Here is a 21,003-nt window from a genome sequence, read left to right as displayed (position 1 = left end):
CCTTCTAATAAATGACTATCAACAATACTCTGTCAACTAATGGTTATGGCTCTGGTCATATATTAAAACTACTAGTCTGCATGAGCACAATGATTTAAAATCACTGTTTTAGGCTATGAAAAACTTTAGAACAACCACAGATGTGAAGTAAATGTGTAAAACAATGTATGAGACAACTATCAAAACTCTCTAGACATCAATGTACTTTCAGAATTAGAGTTAGAGTTAGGGTTTGAGCTAGAGTTAGAGTTAGGGTTAGAGTAAGAGTAGGAGTTTGAGTTAAAGCTAGAGTTTGAGTTAGAGTTAAAGTCAAAGTTAGAGTTAGAGCTAGGGTTTGAGTTAGCGTTAGGGTTAGTTAGTTTGATCTAGACTTACAGTTTGAGTTAGTAAAAGTTAGAGCTAGGGTTTGAGTTAGAGTTTGTTAAAGTCTAGGGTTTGCATTAGAGTTAGTTAGAGTTAAGGTTTGAGTTAGAGTTACCGTTAGCGTTAGCGTTATTTAGAGTTAGAGCTAAGGTTAGAGTTAGTGTTAGGGCAATAGGGTTAGTTAGTTATCTAGAGCTACAGGACTTGAGTTAGTTAGTTAGAGTTAAAGTTAGAGCTATAGGGTTAGTTGGAGTTATCTAGAGCTACAGGGTTGGAGTTAGAGTTAGTTAGAGCTAGAGTTAGAGGTATAGGGTTAGTTAGAGTTATCTAGAGCTACAGGGTTGGAGTTAGAGTTAGTTAGAGCTAGAGTTAGAGCTATAGGGTTAGTTAGAGTTATATCAAGCTACAGGGCTTGAGTTAGAGTTAGAGCTCGGATGAGAGTTACAGTTAGAGCTATAGGGTTAGTTAGAGGGTTCTAGAGCTACAGGGTTCGAGTTAGAGTTTGAGTTAAAGCTCGGGTTAGAATTATCTGGAACTCCAGGGTTTGAGTTAGAGTTAGTTAGAGCTAGAGTTAGAGCTATAGGGTTAGAGTTATCTCGAGCTACAGGGCTTGAGTTAGAGTTCAGGTTAGAGTCAGATTTAGAGCTATAAGGTTAGTTAGAGTTAGAGCCAGGGCTAGAGTTATCTAGAGCTACAGTGTTGGAGGCCAACAGGTGCTACTTCATCTTGTGCTCTCGTCACAGCTTTGACGTTCATCCCTCACATGTTTTAACTTTTTAGCCTCAATCCCTTTCAACCTTCCATTTCTCACACATGTTCAACCAGCTTATAGCTGCTTATAGCTGCTCATTAACCGCTTTTTCTCACTCCTTCTAATCCTTGGTTTCACTGCAGCCCACCAACCTTTCTATTGAATCAGTTTAAGGCTGGGAAACAAACCACTGTGTCTTTTTAAGCCTCGTCATGTGATGTGCTCATATCTAAATGAGACTATGACAAACATTCCTGTCTGATGTTCCCTAAGAACTGTGTTTTATGACACAAATGTTCCCTTATATTCTTTTAAAATGACCCTGAAGATGATCTAAAACTTATAGAATAACTAAAGTGAAGCATTGAAGCACATTTCACAGATTTAAACAGATTCTTTTGTTTTTGTTTCTCAGGAGGTGATGAATGCCCTCAAACAGACGTGGCACGTCTACTGCTTCCTGTGTGCTTATTGTCAGCAGCCAATCAGAAACAACATGTTCCACCTGGAGGATGGAGAACCGTACTGTGAACAAGGTGCGTCTGAAAGAGATCGCACAATATTAGTGGTCAGAATTAGAGTTGTCCCGATGCGTTTTACGTGCAATACGATACCGATATTACAGTCTGATGTCGATAGTGATCTGATATCATCCGAGTATGAATAATGCATACTTTTAATAGTCATTGTGTAATGTTTTTGGACTATAAGGCGCACCGGTTTGTTGTTGTTGTTGTTGTTGTTGTTGTTGTTGTTGCTATTATTATTAAGACGCGTTAAGCAAAACAAAATAGTCAGATAAGTCAAACTTTATTCAACTCATTAACAATAACTCTCAACATTGTTCAGGTTTAACACATAAAATATAGAACAATACACTCACTTTTTCAGTTCAGTATGTTGAAGTACAGTACAGGTACATATCACTCCACGAGGCGCCTGACTACGGTAGCCCTAAAGCAACAAAAATCCATCAAGCAGTGCAGCTTCATAGTTTACCAAAGTTGTACTAAAACATTTTGACATATTAATTTCATACATAAGGAGCACCTGATTATAAGGAGCACTGTCGATTTTTGAGAAAATTAGAGGATTTTAAGTGCGCTTTATAGTCCGAAAAGTACGACAATAATTAGCAACAATAGGTTTGAGAAAAGCCATTTATTATTAACCAATGGATTTCATACATTTTAGCCATAAACATAATATTATACAGTTAAATAAAAATTAATAAAATTTAAAATAATAGAATAATCTAAAATGTATATATATATATATATATATATATATATATATATATATATATATATATATATATATATATATATTCTATTTTTATTTATTTATTTTTGCTGATTTCGGACCAATACCCAATAACAATATCGGATGGTGACACTCTTGGTAATAAATCCATCAAAACTCGGTGTGCAAGGATACACAACCAATTTAAAAAATAAAAAAATTAAATAAAATAAAAAATTCAAATCAAAGATTGGGATGTAATGATGCACTTACAGTATCTCCTTTAAATTTGAATATATAGAGTTGTTCTTTACATTCTTTTTACTTTTCATATAATTTTTTTTATTATTATTTATTTATATTTACAGTCCCTTGCGAAAGTTCTCGGGCCCCTTGAACTTTTCGACCTTTTGCCACATTTCAGGCTTCAAACATAAAGATATAAAACTGTAATTTTTTTGTGAAGAATCAACAACAAGTGGGACACAATCATGAAGTGAAACGAAATTTATTGGATATTTCAAACATTTTTAATAAATAAAAAACTGAAAAATTGGGCGTGCAAAATTATTCAGCCCCTTAACTTTCAGTGCAGCAAACTCTCTCCAAAAGTTCAGTGAGGATCTCTGAATGATCCAATGTTGACCTACTGTAAATGACTAATGATGATAAATAGAATCCACCTGTGTTTAATCAAGTCTCCGTATAAATGCACCTGCTCTGTGATAGTCAGAGGTCAGTTTAAAGCGCAGAGAGCATCATGAAGACCAAGGAACACACCAGGCAGGTCCGAGATACTGTTGTGGAGAAGTTTAAAGCCGGATTTGGATACAAAAAGATTTCCCAAGCTTTAAACATCCCAAGGAGCACTGTGCAAGCAATAATATTGAAATGGCAGGAGCATCAGACCACTGCAAATCTACAAAGACCCGGCCGTCCCTCTAAACTTTCAGCTCATACAAGGAGAAAACTGATCAGAGATGCTGCCAAGAGGCCCATGATCACTCTGGATGAACTGCAGAGGTGGGAGACTCTGTCCACAGGACAACAATCAGTCGTATACTGCACAACTCTGGCCTTTATGGAAGAGTGGCCAGAAGAAAGCCATTTCTTAAAGATATCCATAAAAAGTGTCGTTTAAAGTTTGCCACAAGCCACCTGGGAGACACACCAAACATGTGGAAGAAGGTGCTCTGGTCGGACGAAACCAAAATCGAACTTTTTGGCAACAATGCAAAACGTTATGTTTGGCGTAAACGCAACACAGCTCATCACCCTGAACACACCATCCCCACTGTCAAACATGGTGGTGGCAGCATCATGGTTTGGGCTGCTTTTCTTCAGCAGGGACAGGGAAGATGGTTAAAATTGATGGGAAGATGGATGGAGCCAAATACAGGACCATTCTGGAAGAAAACCTGATGGAGTCTGCAAAAGACCTGAGACTGGGACGGAGATTTGTCTTCCAACAAGACAATGATCCAAAACATAAAACAAAATCTACAATGGAGTGGTTCACAAATAAACATATCCAGGTGTTAGAATGGCCAAATCAAAGTCCAGACCTGAATCCAATCCAGAATCTGTGGAAACAACTGAAAACTGCTGTTCACAAACGCTGTCCATCCAACATCACTGAGCTCGAGCTGTTTTTCAAGGAGGAATGGGCAAATATTCCAGTCTCTCAATGTGCAAAACTGATAGACATACCCCAAGCAACTTACAACAGTTATCACAGCAAAAGGTGGCGCTACAAAGTATTAACTTAAGGGGGCTGAATAATTTTGCACGCCCAATTTTTCACTTTTTTATTTGTTAAAAATGTTTGAAAAAAATTACTGTTTTATATCTTTAAGTTTGAAGGCTGAAATGTGGCAAAAGGTCGAAAAGTTCAAGGGGGCCGAATGCTTTCACAAGGCACTGTATATATAGCCTCTATTATTGTATTGTTTATTTTACCTTTATTGCACTATTTTTTTGGGTATTCTGTGTGTCGCCTTCTGTTGTCTTATTTTCTGGCACTTCATCTGAGCTGTAATGACAGTACATTTCCCCACTGCGGGATCAATAAATCTATTCTATCATATTTTGGAGAAGAAAAAAAAATGATTAGTCAAAGTAGATTATTATTATATCATTTAAATTCTGAATAACTTTTTTTAACAAAAATATATTTTCTCCCGACAACTTTCTTACAAACCTTTTGAACTCTTGAACCAAAATGAAGGACATATTTCTTAATTTATCACCGTGCAAAGTTAAACAACATGTGACGTGTTTCTATCAGCTCGATAAAGACACACAAATGGATGCTGATTGGTTGTGGAGCTGTGTGCTGTCACAGAGGGAGCAGCAACCGCTACGTAGCATGTAGCATCACATGAAGCTACCTGGCATGCTTATAGTTGTACGTAGAACGTGTAGAACGTGTAGAACGTGTGACTCTAAATAAAGCTGAGTTCATATCCTGCATGCCCCCTATTGTTTGAGCAGAGTATCAAAACACTTACTGATTTTAATCTCCTCTTATTTCCATCGTTTTTATCCGATTTAAGATTTATCCTCACATCTCTAATCAAAACTATTCTACAGTTTGTGTTTTATCTGAATAAATGAAATGATTTTCTTTCCTTTCACCTCCTGAACAGTGATTCTTCTCTGTGTGTATTTTATTTTGTATAGAGTGTGACACACTTGCCTACTTCCTGTGGGCTTTTAAAGTGCTCCAGATGACAAGTGTTGGTTTTGTGTGGGTCGTAGATTACAGACCATTATGGTGATTATTAGACATGCCATGCTGGCAGAGTCGGTGGAGAAAGAAAGAAAACCAAACCACCCATTTATGGTCAGAAAGCCACGTTTAGTCGCCCGTGGCAAACCAACTCCATCTTCTACAAACCATGAATAGAGCAGTGGTTCTAAACCTATTCAGCCCACGACCCCCAAAATAAAGGTTCCAGAGACTGGGGACCCCCCACTGTAGCTGAAGGTGTTTGAACACAGACATGATTATTGAAGAACAGTCATTGATCTGAATAATATCCACTGTTATCCAGGAAGTTTATTATCATTTGTGTCATAGTACATAGTCATCTTAAAGATGTAAATCTTTGTTTTAGTCAGAAATAAAATGTGTAAAAAGTGATGATCTTAAAATCAACAGAAATTGGTTAAAAGGTGGAAATTAGAGTGGGTAAAAATGGTTCAAAGTGTCAATATTAGAACAATTGGTTCAAACTGGCAAATAATGGGCATGACAAATCATGAATGTGGTTAAATTAGCAAAAAAAAAAATAAGCATGAAATACGGTGAAAATAGGTTAAAAGTGAAAATAATGGGTCAACATTTGTGACATAAGGTGGAAAAGTGGTGGAAATGGTTTATTAGTGCTGAACATGTATTTAAAGTGGGACAATAATGCAGAACTTAGACAAAGAAGTGGCAGAAATGGAAGTAATGTAGCATAACATGGATTAAAAAGAGTAAAAAATGGCAAGAAAAAGTGATTAAAATAGGTTAAAATATGGTAAGTTTGGTGTAGTTGCAGAAAAAGGGTAAAAATAAGCAAAAATTGGCTCAAATTGTTCAAATAATATTCTAAGTTTCTTGAAGGCGTCTGGTGACCCCCTCCCAGTGTCTTGTGACTCCAAATGGGGTCCTGACCCCAAGGTTGAGAACACTGGTTTAGAGGATGGCCCAGTGATTTGAAATGCTTGTGTTTTCATTCAGATCACGAGTGTAAATCATCAATTGTTGTGTGTGATGTTTGTTTGTTTGTGAAACAGACTTTTACACTTTGTTTGGAACCAGTTGTCATGGTTGTGAGTTTCCCATCGAGGCTGGAGACAAATTCCTCGAGGCTCTTGGTTCCACCTGGCATGATACGTGCTTTGTTTGTGCTGTAAGTCACCACTATACCTTTTTATTTATTTATCACTTAGTCTGCTTTATACTTTTAATATGTCTAGTGCAGGGACGTCAAACTCGTTTTAGGCCAAATACAGATTTTAGGCAAATTAATAATAATGAATAATTTAATCATTATTGTGCTCTAGTTTGCACTTCCATATATAAGCACCTTATAAAATATGTACGGCATTGATAATATTAAAGCAATAAGTGACATCACTTTCATTTTATTTGATTTCGTGATCAATTTTTATGTAATTTGGAGGAAATTTTGTGGAATAATTTACGGAAAATTAAAGACTTTGGGAAAAATTGAGAGTTGTTTTAACAATTTAAGATTAAAATTGACTGACACCTTATGATATTAGTATGTAATATTGTGGAGTTTAATTGAATTAGTGTATTAATTTGGAGATATCTAAAACTAAATTAGTGTGTGATGCTCTAAGGGCCAGATTTGGCCCCCAGGCCTTGAGTTTGACACGTGTGGTCTAGTGCAACATTTGTTATTATTATAATAATTCCTATTGACTGCATGTGTGTGTGTGTGCGTGTGTGTTTATTTCCAGGTGTGCTGCACCACACTAGAAGGCCAGGGTTTCTTCTCTAAGAAGGACAAACCTCTCTGCAAGAAACATGCGTTCAGTCTGAAGATTTGAAGATTGGCTTCTCTTTTTTTTCATTCCTCAACCATCATTTTTCTTCTTCTCCTGTGATCAACAGTTGAACCTAAAGTAACTGAATCCTGCATCTTGGTTACTAGATTTAAAGAATATTTTCTCACAATTTTAGACTTTATTTGGAATGTTTCACCATGTAAACTAAAAACACTCAGTGTATAATTCTACTAATTTTAGATATTTCCAAAGGTATAATTTTTTCTGATAAACATTGTTTTTAACTGTTTACGTTAAAAATACTTATATTTTGGGTTACTTCACTATTTTTTACACACTTTTTTATATATATTTATTTAAATATTTCCTAAATTAGTTTAAATAATGTGTGATTGTAATTTTTGCTATATTCATAACTGTTCTTGTAACTTTTTTTGCATTTAGTTTCTTCTTTTTTAATCAATAATACTTTTTTTTTTTTTTTTTTTTTTTACCGTCGTTCCTTAAGAAAACTTACTGGACTTTTAAAAGGATTAATAATAATGAATGGATAATTTAAACAGAAAATATTATTGTATAAAACCTTTTGGCTGCGTTTGTGTTTTACATTTAAAGATATCTGATAGTCTTTTTTTAGTTAAAGTGTGCATATTAATGTAGATTAAATAATGTATTTAATGAACCTGGCGTCTAGCGGATGTTGGCTTCTGTTTCCTCTTTTTTAATACAACGAGCTAGCGTTTGTTTTTTTAATGTTTGTGTGGTTTTAACACCTTGATTGTACAACTCTAACTATTCCATTTATTCTGTTGCAAATAGAGCAAATAAAGACAACATGGATTGTGGGGAGTTGCTCCTAATTCTACATTAGGGATTAATCATTACAGCATTTTAATATGAGTATTAAAAGTATGTTTACTTGTCATCACCTGACCTATTTTGAAAACTGCACTGGAGAAAATGATATTTATTTGTTGGCAGTTTTTCATTTAAACCTATGTGTTTTTATTTATTTTACCTTAAATGTGTTTAAAAAAAAATGTCACTCATAGTTTGATATTTTTAAGTTTTTTGACGAGAAGTGAAATTTGTCTGATCCAAAATTAGCTACTGAACCATTTAAAGAAGAATATTGGGTAATTTCATGTAATTTCAACCAATTTTCAGGACATCCCACGCACTTTGGTATTAAAAATTTTTTTTTTTACAAATTGTTAATAATTCAATAGGCACAAGGCAGCGGTCACAGATTTTTTCAGGTCACAGACTTTGTCACAACACCTGTTGGCTTTGGTGAAGGAAGCTGAAGCCACCGTAAAAACAGCCCAAACAAAGTCTAAACGCTGGGCTCTGAGGAAGCCTCGGGGTTTAACAGTTACCGACGGGAGGTGAAGCAGCAGTGTTCATGGGTTTATTTTGCTTCTACAGCATGTCCCGTGTCCCAGGGGCTGGTGGTGTTGTGCCAAAGTCTGTGACCCAAAAAAATCTGTGACCGCTGCGGCTTCTACGTGGTAGAGAAAAAGTCTAAACCTCTTTGTAGTTATTGAGGAGCTTTTTACTCCCCCTTAAACATGACGCTCTGGTGGGTGAAGTAAATGCAGACTGGAGAAGAATTACAAACGTGTTTAAGGGGGAGTACATGTCCGCTGAGAAGCCGCAGGGGTTGGAACTGTCGCCACCTGCAGTCACAGATTTTTTAACAAGTGTTATAATTCACTCATTGTTTACTTAATATTACTAAAGTTTGTCACCACATTACAATAAAAGTCAGAAGATGTTTGAAGAAAACATTTCCTAAATCAGGTCTATCATTTCCTTTTTGTGTTAGAATAAATATTGTGATTTTAGTGTCTTTTTTAATGTGTTCTTTAAAGTATATAATATAAACTTGAAGTGTTTTTTGTTCCCAGTATATATATAGTACTTATTCTGGAACTACTACTTTTTTAGCTGACGCATAAAGAACCGCATCCGCAATTATAACTGAATGTTTTTTGGGGTTTTTTTTTTTCTCCACATTTAGGTTTTTAACACAAAGCTGTAGAAATTTGTGGAGTCATTTCCAGACTAAACTAGTGGTTATTTTGCCCTTTACAAATATTATAAATTTTATTTATTGGATACAGGTTATTTTTCAGGGTCTTGTAATTTATGTATTTTTTATGTATTTTATTCACATTAGAATATTCCTATTGGTTTAAGGTAGAGCTCAACTGACATGGGATTTTTAGAGCCAATACTGATATCGAAATGTATTTATTACTATATTGTATATTAGAGATGTAACGATTAATCGTAAGGCAGTTAAATATCGATTCATAGGTATCACGGTTCACATCAAATTTCTGAAAATTGAATCGCAGTACTTTTTTTTAAACAGCAGATACATATTTATCCTTCTCTTGTCCAGAAGCGTAGGTGGCAGGCGGAATCTGCTACTACTTTCTTTCTGGCCGCCTTCTACTCTTAAACATGTTCATAAATGATTCCTTACCCCTTTAGCACCAAAAGAATACCTGTAAAATTACCCGAATATCTATAAAAGAAACGGTTTTCTATTAGCTCGGTCTGCTAGCGCATAGCATCTCTATTTCACTGCTAGAATTTCTGCATGCCAACAGACCACTGGGTTACCAGCGCCCTCTGCTGGTCCAAACAAATATCTGATGTAAATACAGTGCAATGACTGTTTTTTTTTTTTTTTTAAAGTCCAATTGTTAAGGCACAAAATACATTTTCAGTTGCACTTTTAAAAAGAACTAGAACAGTTTTGCATTGTTTACTATAGAACCAGAATTTAAATTAATAGTCTTCTTCTTCATTTGTATTATTTCTTTATTTATTTCATTTAAGATTTATTTTTAGTTAAATTGCATTGTTTTGAATAGTTTATCATGGGATTATTTTGGCAATGAAAAATAAAAGGAAAATAATACAGTATTTTCTATATAAAGGAACATTTTCAGTCATTTGTTTACAGTCCCATTTTGTAAAATAAATTGTGAGAGAATCGTATCGTAATGAAAAAATGTATTGGGAGTGAATCGTTACATCCCTACTGTATATAAATATATATCGCATTTTTTTTGTTCTATTGCAACAACACATCATCAGTAGGTGTTTACAAGGTGAGGTTAAAGAGGAATTAACTTTTATTCTGCTTTAAAGAGGAATTACAGTTCCCATGTAAACATAGCCATTGTGTTGCTGTTTGTTCATAAATTTGCCTGTGGTATTTTTCATCACCAAATTTAAACCAGAATTGTCTTATTGGTCTGACTTTATTTTCATTAAAAATGTCAAGATTTATATCATATAATGACATTTTGAGAATAAAATATCGAGATATGAGTTTTGGTTGAAATCTCCCAACTCTGTATATATGAAATGAAACTATAGAATGTATTTCAGGTTTCTGTGGTGGGACGTGTTTATTTATCAGACATCTTAATTACATAAGGAAGTGATGGAGGAGAAACATCCTATCCACTCAGAGCAGGACTTTCCTCTTCTTAATAATAATAATAATGTGCTAGTCCCACTATAGGAGAAGCTGTGTGTGTGTGTGTGTGTGTGTGAGTGAGAGAAAGGAGGGCACTACTACTACTACGACACACTGAGCTGTATCTACAGACACACAGACTACAGAGAGGAGGTAATAAAAGCTCCTCTACATGAAGAGAAAAGACAGAAAACATCTCTGGTGAGTAGTGAATACATGTTAGAGTTAATCTTATTATTATTATTATTATTATGTATAAAGACCACAGCATGGTTTACTAGATGAGTTTTTATGGAGAATCGCGTCTTTTTGTCTGTATTTGTAGCGTCTGACACACGTGTGATTGTTTATCTTAATTACACATCTTGACCTGATTAAAGAGGCGGAGCTTCAGGATCAAACAGGAAGAGCAAAAAAAAACTAAACTAAACTCTACACTTTTAAACTTGGTTTTTACTGTGTGAAAGTCTTGACCAACATCTGTCGAACCCAGTGGTCACCAATATGGTGCCCGCGGGCCCCAGGTAGCCCGCATGGACCATGTGAGGGGCCCTCAGGAGCTCTATAATCACCAATGAGTTTCATCAACAATCTGATTAACTTTCCAGGATTCAAACTCGCAAAGATGATATAACTTAGTAGAGATAAATACTGCTGCACATGATAAAATTTTAGTATTAAATTAACCATCTTTAAATGGTTAATGTCACTGAAACACTGAGACAAAGTGTTGCAGATTTGGTGTATTGGTTGTATTATATATGTATATAGTATATTTATAAAATATATAATTTTAAAAATTCAAGGTGGATTTTTGTAAAGTATGACATAATTGAAACAAATGTTACATGTTACACAGTTAGTTGTTTGTTAGTAACTAGTAAAATAGGAATATGATATTTTTATGAAAAAAAAGTGTTTCCTAGACACATATGCAGGCTGTATTTTATATATATATATATATATATATATATATATATTTATTTTTTTTTTTCTTTTTTCTTTTGACTCAAAATGAGTAAAAATATCAGCTGTACTGTATATGCCATTATTTGCATGCCCACACCAGGGCTGGCTGATATGGAGAATATTTTTTTCTCAAAATGGCGATATAAGATATAAATCTCGATCATTTTAATTCAAATAAAGTCTGACCAGAAAGACAGGTCTGGGTTAAATTTCTTGATGCAAAATGCCACACAGGTTCATTTATGTTCTGAGAACTAGTGAAAACAGGTGTTTTAAAACAAAATAAGCTATAAAAAAACATATCGCGATATTGTAATGTTCTAAATCTAAAAAATAGAAAACGTGATATATCTTGTATCTTTATATATTGCCCAGCCTATAGTCCACACTTAAGTGAAACACTATGGCTGTGTTTGAAATGTCACACTCTGTACAATACACTACACACTCAATGAGTATGTACTATCATCTATACTATAATTCAAGGGAGGTGTGTGCGGGTGGATGTGTGTGTGTGTGTGTGTGTGTGTGGATGGATATGTGTGTGTGGAGCAAATATATCCCCGATGCGTGGCCAGTTCGACCTGAAACTCGCTCGATGGGTTCAAAATACCCCGAGTGTGTGTATCTGTTATTTTGGAGTAATTTGGTCATTTCAAAATGTTTATTTTAATTTTATTTCACTTCTGGACGGCCCTGAAATGAAACCTATTCAACTTTTGACCTCAGGGTGTGAGGGGGCGCTAGCGCACCATCTGTTGAGAGACGACGTCCGGCATCCATTTTGAAGGCGAAACAGATGAACTGTGAATCAACTGCTATTCATCCACGTTCCAAATACTCCGAGTGTTTGCATCTGTTATTTTGGAGTAATTTGGTGACGCAAAACGGTCAAAACATTAATTTTATAATTACGGCTCCCTCGGTGAGAGCGCACCACTTCCGGTTCCGGGTTCATGACGTCACCGTGTCGCAGTTGTTTGAGTTAAAAAAAGGGTCGATATTAAAAAGGTTTTTGTACCGCTAAAAGTCATTTAAGTTAATATTTCATGATTATTTAATTTATTCCCGTGATTCCAAACTTACTTTAAATCTCGGGTCACAGACTTCACTTCCTCCTTCGTCTCCATGAGTGTGGGCGGTGCCTGTGCTGATGGTCGTTACCTTATCGCAAACATTCTGCTTCTTCAGACAGAGGAATGTAACGTTATTGTGAGCGGATGGGTCCTCTATGATTATTGTTTGTTCTGCGCAACGGTGAGCGTTTCTTCTCATATTCTACTATGTGCTAAGAAAGATGCTAGCAGCTGCAATGTAAACACACACACACATACACGGCTGATGCGCGTGCGTGCGTGCACTACATCGGGATGTACATAGTGAACTCACACAGAGCCGTTGAGAGAGATTTGGTGTTGCAAATCGTTTATTTTTTGTGGTACTTTCAGATCTCTCTTTTTTACACACACACACACACACACACACGCACACGCACACGCACACACAGTATTTATAATACAAATATACTAAATGAGTAAAATAAAACTAAAAACTAAACATTATTTAAACAAAAAGTACACAAAATGACAACAGAAATGCATAAAAATATACAAAAAGCCTCCAAAAACACACAAAATTACTCCTAAATACATACATTACAGAAAAATACCAAACAACAACAAACATATGAAAATGACTCAAAATACACAAAACTAAATATTTATACAAAAATACACAAAATAACAACAGAAATGCACAAAACTGCACTAAAAAGATACAAAAATACACAAAATAACAACAGAAATGCACAAAACTGCACTAAAAAGATACAAAAATACACAAGAAGATTCCAGAATCACACTGCAATGGTAACAAAAAACTGTAATTATACAAAAAATGCACAAAAACACAACATAAAGATACAAAAATACGCAATTATACCCCTTTTGCTCCCACATGAATGCATACTTCCGACGGGCACTGTACTAGTATATTATAAGTATGGTTTAAATGATTAGTATATTTCCAAGTTTCCCAAGATGCATTTGGAACCTACAGCGTTAAAAACCTTGTTCACACTGAGGCTAAATATTTATGTTGATTCTCCACCTTTTACTTTGAAAGTTCTGAAAACATTTGAAGTGAGAACGTGACCAAGTAGAATATCAGCATGTGCTCATTTCATCCATTAAACTCACATAGACACATTTCATTCACACATTTCAGAGATTTCGGAAGACCCAAAACTTATTTACAAAAGAGTTAAAACTAATGGAAGACGAGATGCTTTTATTTTGCAAAGGGGAAGTTTGATTATTACCATAATTTCCGGATTATGAAGCGCACTGTTTATTGGCCGCGTTACAAAAATTGAGCAATTTTCTAAGAAAAATCCACACAAATGCCGCAGCATAACATAGGCCGCACTCTATTGGCTGATGATGGAACCCTTCAGACAACTCGGCCAATCAGAACTGGCAGGTAGGCGGGCTGCTGTACTCATGTTAGGTAACAGGGAAACGTTCTTGTTTCAACTGGTAAGTTTCCTTTACTACATGAAGTTCATGCACCGCTTCATCTGCTCTTCTTACCGTGAACCACGGTAGTTCACGGTAAGAAGAGCCGATGAAGTGGTGTATCAGTCTGGTTCCAGTAAAAAGTGACCATAAAAAGCTGTAAATGTACTGATATGTAGACGTGGAGCAGTGAGGAGGAGACTTAACAACTTTATGCTGTTTATCCATCTATTGCAAACTGGCTGACTTTTACTTCTTCCATGTCGTTGCTAAGATGAGGCAGTGTGCATCATGACAAAATGAGTGATCAGAATGATTCAGTGCGATCAAGAATGATTTAATATTAACAATGTGATTGGTCTAATGTGACGGAGCCAAATTTTGTGGCGGCATGAAGCTTATAAAACCGGGAAAAATCCACAATTTACCCGCGTCATTGTTTAAGCCGCAGGGTGCAAAGCGTGAGAAAAAAGCAGCGGCTTATAGTCCGGAAATTACGGTTGCTTGAAGCTGGTCCCAGGACGATTTCACATTCAGCTCCCAATGCATTATGGGGCGGTTGAGTATGTCTAGTGTGCCCACTGTACACACCTAAATATAGTATACATCCTGGTATTTCTGGCGTACTCCATCTTTCCATACTATCTAATATGAACACATTACATACTAATTTAAACGTCAAATTTAGTATGAGTAGTACGTTAGCCTGACATTTCGAACACAGCCACTGTACGCTCCCAAAGAGTTGTGTGAAACGATATTTTTATAGAAATGTTCTTGTGATCATTCGACAAAATCCCACTGTTGTTTTTGTGCTAAAGAAGACTTTTGCCTATAGTGAGGCCGTAGCTACTTTAGTAGCAGATGCTGCTTTAATTTCCACAGACTTTGGTGGAGTGGGCCTCACGCTTCAAGGGCTCAGAAAGCAGAAAAAAAAAGTTATATAAAATGAACCTCAACACAGCCTCCAGCGCTGAATAACCTCCAACCCTGTATTCCCCATACTCCCCACTTATACACTCAGGCATGCACGGGGCATCCACGTCTCCCTCTAGGACCAGTAACCAGCTCCAGGTGTTTGTCAGTGTGCGTTATGACTAGAATATGTCCGTAAGTGTGCGTAGGACTGAGTTTGAGAACATACAGTTGAGTGTCTACCAAGACCGCGCATTGCTCCAAATCTTACCTCACCTCATCGGAGCGGGTCTAGGGTCAGCAACACGAGGGCAGCAGCCTGAAAAACACTCCAGTATATACGATTCTTAGACTCCGTGGTCCAGATGTGTGTGAGTGTGTGTGTCACTCTGTTGTAAATGTAGTTTCCTCTTGTCTGTCAATCTAGTGTAAGTGTTTGCAGTTGTTTGAGGCTACGCTGGGAGCAAAAGTCACACAAATAAAAGCAAAACAGCCACGTTCTCAATGGGCTGTGTAATTGAGTTCACATCGCAGCTATAAACAGAGTGTGTGTGTGTGTGTGTGTGTGTGTGTGTGTGTGTGTGTGTGTGTGTGTGTGTGTGTGTGTGTGTGTGTGTGTGTGTGTGTGTGTGTGTGTGTGTGTGTGTGTGTGTGTGTGTGTGTGTGTGTGTGTGTGTGTGTGTGTGTGTGTGTGTGTGTGTGTGTGTGTGTGTGATGGAGACAGCATTAATTTAGACACTAACAACATTAGACACCTCATGACGTGGGACAGCTGTTGTAAATTCAGGTCACATTGCTGCTATACACTTCAATCTACATTCTGCACACTTAGAAAAGCACATTTCCCCCAAAAAATGCGATCTGTGCCAGTCTGGAAAAAGAAGAATGAGTGGAAAGACTTTAGGAAATACTGAGAATAGAAAATACACAAACTTTCTGTTTCTGCAGAAAACGCCGTGTGAACTTCTTTAAATGTGTTGGATAAAAATAAAAAAAAAGGAGTAATTAAAGAAAAGTTACCACGCTAGCATTCCTAAGATATCTTAACAGCCAGAATATAAATGACCTATAATAATGCTTATAAGTTGTTGGAGATGATCGTTTTTATTAGATAAAGACGTAGTGTGTAGACCCTAGGTTTCCAAGGTGGGGTACGCAAATTGGGATTGGGTACTTGGAAAAAAATGCAAAACAGTGTGACAACATTGGAAACTAGAATATAAATAGTAGGGCTGGGTATCGCCAGGTACCTCGCTATAAGATCTATCACAATATTTCTGCCCACGGTAACGATATTATCACTATAGAGCAATTCTGCGATATCGATTTATCACGGGGCATTTGATCCACAACACATTACGATATCTGTGTCACTGAAGAATTTCAGACTTTACTGACTGCACTGAATCCATTTCACAGGAATTACAAAATTATTATTATTTTGATAGCACTTTGAGATGACTTTGGTGTCATTTGCGTTATATAAAAAAAGTTGAATTGAATTGAAAGTTGAAAATATTGTCAATATTTCACATGAACAAAGTGTATAGTGCACAGTGGCTCTTTTTAACACTCACTGACCTACAACTAGTCCAATGTTCTCGTGTTGTGTTTAAGTCTTTCAGAGACGACTGATAAAAAATAAAGCTTCACCAAAACATTGTTAATGATGTTTGTGCAAATTAACTTTAAATCATTAAAAACAAAATGAATGCAGAAAATGCTCATATCAGTGCTAGTATTATCAACTTCTCTGTAAACATGGACACATATCAGCGCTGCTTAACAAGCAGAATGAACTTGTCTTCTGAAAACGTGCATTACCCTGGCATCGATGGTCTCGTCCACAACAACACGCAACTTTTCCCACGGATCTTCTGTAGCTCTGATGAGATGCTGTTTAAACGCTCTAAGCAGGTGAAGCTGACTCATGTTTTCATGGAGCGATGCAGCACTGGACGGGAAGCGGACGGAGTTTCACAGGCACAGCAAAGTTAAGCAGGCACTGGTCGGCTCTGTATTTCGGAGTCACTGATGATTTGCGTAGTTTTTTGGCAGTTTAGATGGTGTTTTGGGTGGTTTAGGCACTGTTTGAAGCGGCCAGGATGGGAGGGGCGATGGGGGATGAGCGCTCCCCGGAAACATTTCCCCATAAAAAAACATTCCCTGCCTCACGGTGACGCATTTCATGTTGATTCTGTCCATTTGATTCTGTCCGCGATTCCGTTAATGAGGATTTTATAAAGTTCTATACTTAACTTGTGTACTAAGGGAAAAAAAAATATTGATATTTGGCGCCAGTGAATTGATAACGTACAGCTAGACGAAAACTTGCAATATATCATTGCATCGATATTTTGGCACACCCTTAATAAATAGACCAGGGGGTATTCCAGAACTCTGAGTATATTCGGGCTCAAATAAGGGAAACGCTCAGTTTCCAGTTGTATAAAGCGAGTTAAGTTCTACTCGGAGTCTGTCACCATGGTAACATTGGTAACAACAGGTTTTGTCTAAGAAACCCTGGGTTTCTACCTGGCTCCGCCCACCTGAACACCCATCTGTCATGGATTGTTCGTTTGTTCCAAATCCGATTGATGTTGAGGCTCAACTAATTAAAGATGCTCTAGATTGCGAGAAGTGTATTCGTCCAAGACGGGATTTTTTTTCTTTCAGGAATATGTTTGGGAACGCTACCGCTTCTCAAGGAACACGTTAATGTACGTTGACACTCTTCTCTGACCACACATTTGGAACATGACACACCGCAGACGTGCACTCACATCGTTACTAATGTTGTGCTGCTTTACGTTTTTTTGCAAAAAGTTGTTTTCTTTACAACATGGTGGATCTTAGGCATTTAGGGAAAGGCTCTGTATGCAGAGCAATCAGAAAGGTTGATCTCCATTAAAACGCCTACTTCTTTTTAATATGATATGTCAATTTAAAGGAATACTCACTTTTTTTTTGCTCTTGACGAAGGCGGACACTTTTCTCTCTGCTTCCTCCTTGCCTTATCTGCCCTGCTGCTGCTTGTTTTGTCTTGTGCTGTCTTTTGTCAGAATCTGATAGCCTCTCTCTACATCTCTAGCCAAAAACCGAAATTATGAAATTGATTAGCTGGTCTCTCAATGCAATCTTCTAAATAGTTTTGACAAAAAGAACGGGCAGAGGTGAGCCCGCCTGTCCGGACAGAATGTTTGCGGCGGGATACATGATGGACTCTTGGGATCAGTGGCGGGTGGTGTGTCTGTCCATCCTTTTTGTTGAGGACGTGGAAGACATCTACATGATTGGAATTATAGTAGCAGGTATGCTGCTGATTGGAGCTGGTAGTTTTCTGACCTATCGCAACATCTGGATTACGTTGGCAGCGGTTTTGGGAAGGCTGCCAGACGTTTCAGATGGATTGAGCAGGGCTCTCAACACTCTCAACACTCAGTACACTTTCAGTACACTCTCAACACTCAGGCTTATGCGATGAACGAACTCAAAAGTAAGCAGAATGCTACTTTGGAATGTCTGCGCGAGATCAAGTCCAGCTTTGAAAAGCTAACTGCTCGGCTTTCGAGTTAAAGCCACCTCATTGGATTTACTACTGGAGACCAGGACTCAAGGCTAACGAAATCATGCTTAGCTTGGCCAAAAACAAATCACTTATCATCATTGGCTCCCCTCACAAGGTTCATCTATTCTCCAGGATGTTTTTGTCAAAATTACGCTCCGTCCCTCTCCTCCTCCTCTTCCCCCACTGGCACCTGGGAACTTTGTTGAGGAGGTTTTTACTAGTTCTTCACTGTGCTCCCCAAAGGGAATTCAGTTTAGGACCTGCCTTTTTCCCCCTCTCCTTTCCTCCTGCTTTCCCGCTTTTCATCTAAACATGATGGCCACCTCGGTGTGTTGGTGCGTGTGTTCTTCGCACCAACTGCCAAGTTAAATTCCTTGTACTGTTTTTAAACTGTATTTGGCAAATAAAATCTTTTCTGATTCTGATCTATCCCCTTCATTATGATTCAACAATTTAAAAAGTCAAATTAAAATCTAAATGTGGTGAGATGATAACTTAAATAGGCGTTAGTGTTCTGAATGATGTTTTTATATTTCATTTTTAACTGCTGCCAAGTGCACTTTTCTTCTGCCAGATTGACCCTAAATTGTCAGTCCTTGAAAACACCATAAATGCATTTGGAAGTCACTTTGGCAGAGTTTTTTGTGGCAAACACAAGAAATAATGGTAAAGATGAAGTAAAAACATTTCTTTGCATCTGTCTAGGGCAGTGGTTCTCAACTGGTCTCACCCTGTGACCCATGTTTGCCACCGTCATTAAATCGCGACCCACTTTTTTTTTTTTTTTTAACAATTCAACCAATCAAATTTAATCTTATTAATTCATACAGTCTTTTTTTTAAACATAAATCTATACATTTGCCTGTACAACAAGCATTTCACAACAGGCCTGTCAAAAGAAAAGTTTATTTCAAAATAAAAGACAAGTACAACCCAACCTGAGAGACTTTAAATATTTATTTATTCTGACCAGCTGTCCGCGAACCCCCCAGTACAGGTCCGCGACCCACTTTTGGGTCCCGACCCACCAGTTGAGAATCGTGGTCTAGGGGACTCCACATCCCACAAAGCTATTGTTGGAAGTTTTCTGGCAATGTCAATTAGAGTGTGTTTACAATGGAGATCAAAACAAACTTCGAGCTGCAAATTCAAACATTTGCATCTCTGTTTTTTGTGGAAATTGTCATTGATTTATTGATCTATGTGTCTTTATCTGATTAAATAAAAAGAACATCATGGTGATGGTTAAACTCTACGCTGGGATTTTCCAGTGGTAGCACTTTCAGCACATGGAGTCGTTTATGTACTTTGTATAATCGAAAGCCAAAATGTCAACTGACTTTGAGAAATATGTCATGTTTCTAATGTTTTTTAACCGATTGTGTGCTGGCTGCGTGCCAGGCCTCTTCAGTTACTGTAGACACGGTCGGTCTCACTTAGAAAAATGTCAAAGTCCTAAGTGTTGAAATCAGATTACACCTACAGCTTCTCTGCATGCTTATAAAAGCCAGAGTAAGCAATCCTTTGATACGTCAGTCATCAGCGTTATGAGAGTGTAAACAATAGTTGATGTAGTTTCTCTGAGCTCTCATTTCCTCTACCTTCAGATAGAGCTGATAACAGAAACCCTGGAGCCTTTTGAGAGATCCTACACTCTTTTTAATTGAAATGTCAACGTGATTTAAAGGAATGTTTCCGCATTCATCTTCACCTGAGTTCTTGGGCAATTTGTACTTTTTGGATTTTGTTGAGAAAACCATGTCTTGACAAGGTCTGCCTCACTTGTTTTACATGAACGACCTGAACTTTGTAAATTATCTGTATCTTTCAAATGAGAATGTAGAAATGCAAATATTGAAATTATAGAAAAGATATTTAATATTTATTTTAAAACATAACATTTTGGACTTTAAGCACGACGCTTAAAAACAGCAATTATTGCTGAGAATATTGTGATGGTTTTGGCTAAATTTTTTTCTAAAAAGAAAAATCATTATTGCGTCATAGTAGAAAAACTGTAGAAAAAGAGTCACAGGGAAAGTTCATCTTTTGATAATTAAATTAAGTTTAAAAAATATATATATATATATTTACCACTGGACCGCCTTAAGTGCACAATCTATTTTAATGATAAATTCATAATAAACTTAGATGATTAAATTTGATATTTTATCTTAAGCAAGGCAAGGCAGATTTTTTTCATACACAATGCAACTCAATGTGCTTTATATGATCAAAAAGTGCAACAGACAACAGGTTAAAATCAATAAAAACATTAAAGTCGGCCAAAAATAATTAAATCATCACCAAAATTATTTAAAATCATCAACAAACACATTACATTAACAACAACATGACCAAAAATCTCTCTCTCAATCATACGCAGTAGAGAAAAAAAGTTGCTTTAACTTTGATTTAAAAATGTTCACATGTGATGCTGACTTCAGCTCTGCTGCAGTTTGTTCCACTTCTTTGCAGCATAACAACTAAAAGCAGCATCACCATGTTTACTGTGAACTCTGGGCTCCACTATCTGACCTGTGTCTATAGATCTGAGAGACCTGCTGGGTTCATACCTGACTAACATGTCACTGATGTATTCTGGACCAAACCCATTCACAGATTTATAACCAGCAGCAGAACTTTACAG

At 36.8% G+C, this 21,003-nt stretch overlaps 1 protein-coding gene across 1 annotated transcript in view; it reads left to right on the top strand.

Moving 5' to 3' along the window:
- The window catches only part of pdlim5a (PDZ and LIM domain 5a), a 95,301-nt gene extending 88,353 nt beyond the window's left edge, over positions 1–6,948 (top strand). Inside the window, exons 11-13 of the mRNA XM_028456503.1 lie at positions 1,530–1,650; positions 6,143–6,258; positions 6,836–6,948. Coding sequence (XP_028312304.1) covers positions 1,530–1,650; positions 6,143–6,258; positions 6,836–6,925 — 327 coding nt within the window. The 3' untranslated portion in view covers positions 6,926–6,948. The remainder of the gene's footprint in view (positions 1–1,529; positions 1,651–6,142; positions 6,259–6,835) is intronic.
- Positions 6,949–21,003: the final 14,055 nt, after the last annotated feature.

The sequence above is a fragment of the Gouania willdenowi genome, chromosome 9, assembly GCF_900634775.1.
Source record: "Gouania willdenowi chromosome 9, fGouWil2.1, whole genome shotgun sequence".
Classification (NCBI taxonomy): Eukaryota; Metazoa; Chordata; class Actinopteri; order Blenniiformes; family Gobiesocidae; genus Gouania; species Gouania willdenowi.
The sequence above is the reverse complement of the archived record's forward strand: the minus strand, read 5'-3'. Positions and strand labels throughout refer to the sequence as shown.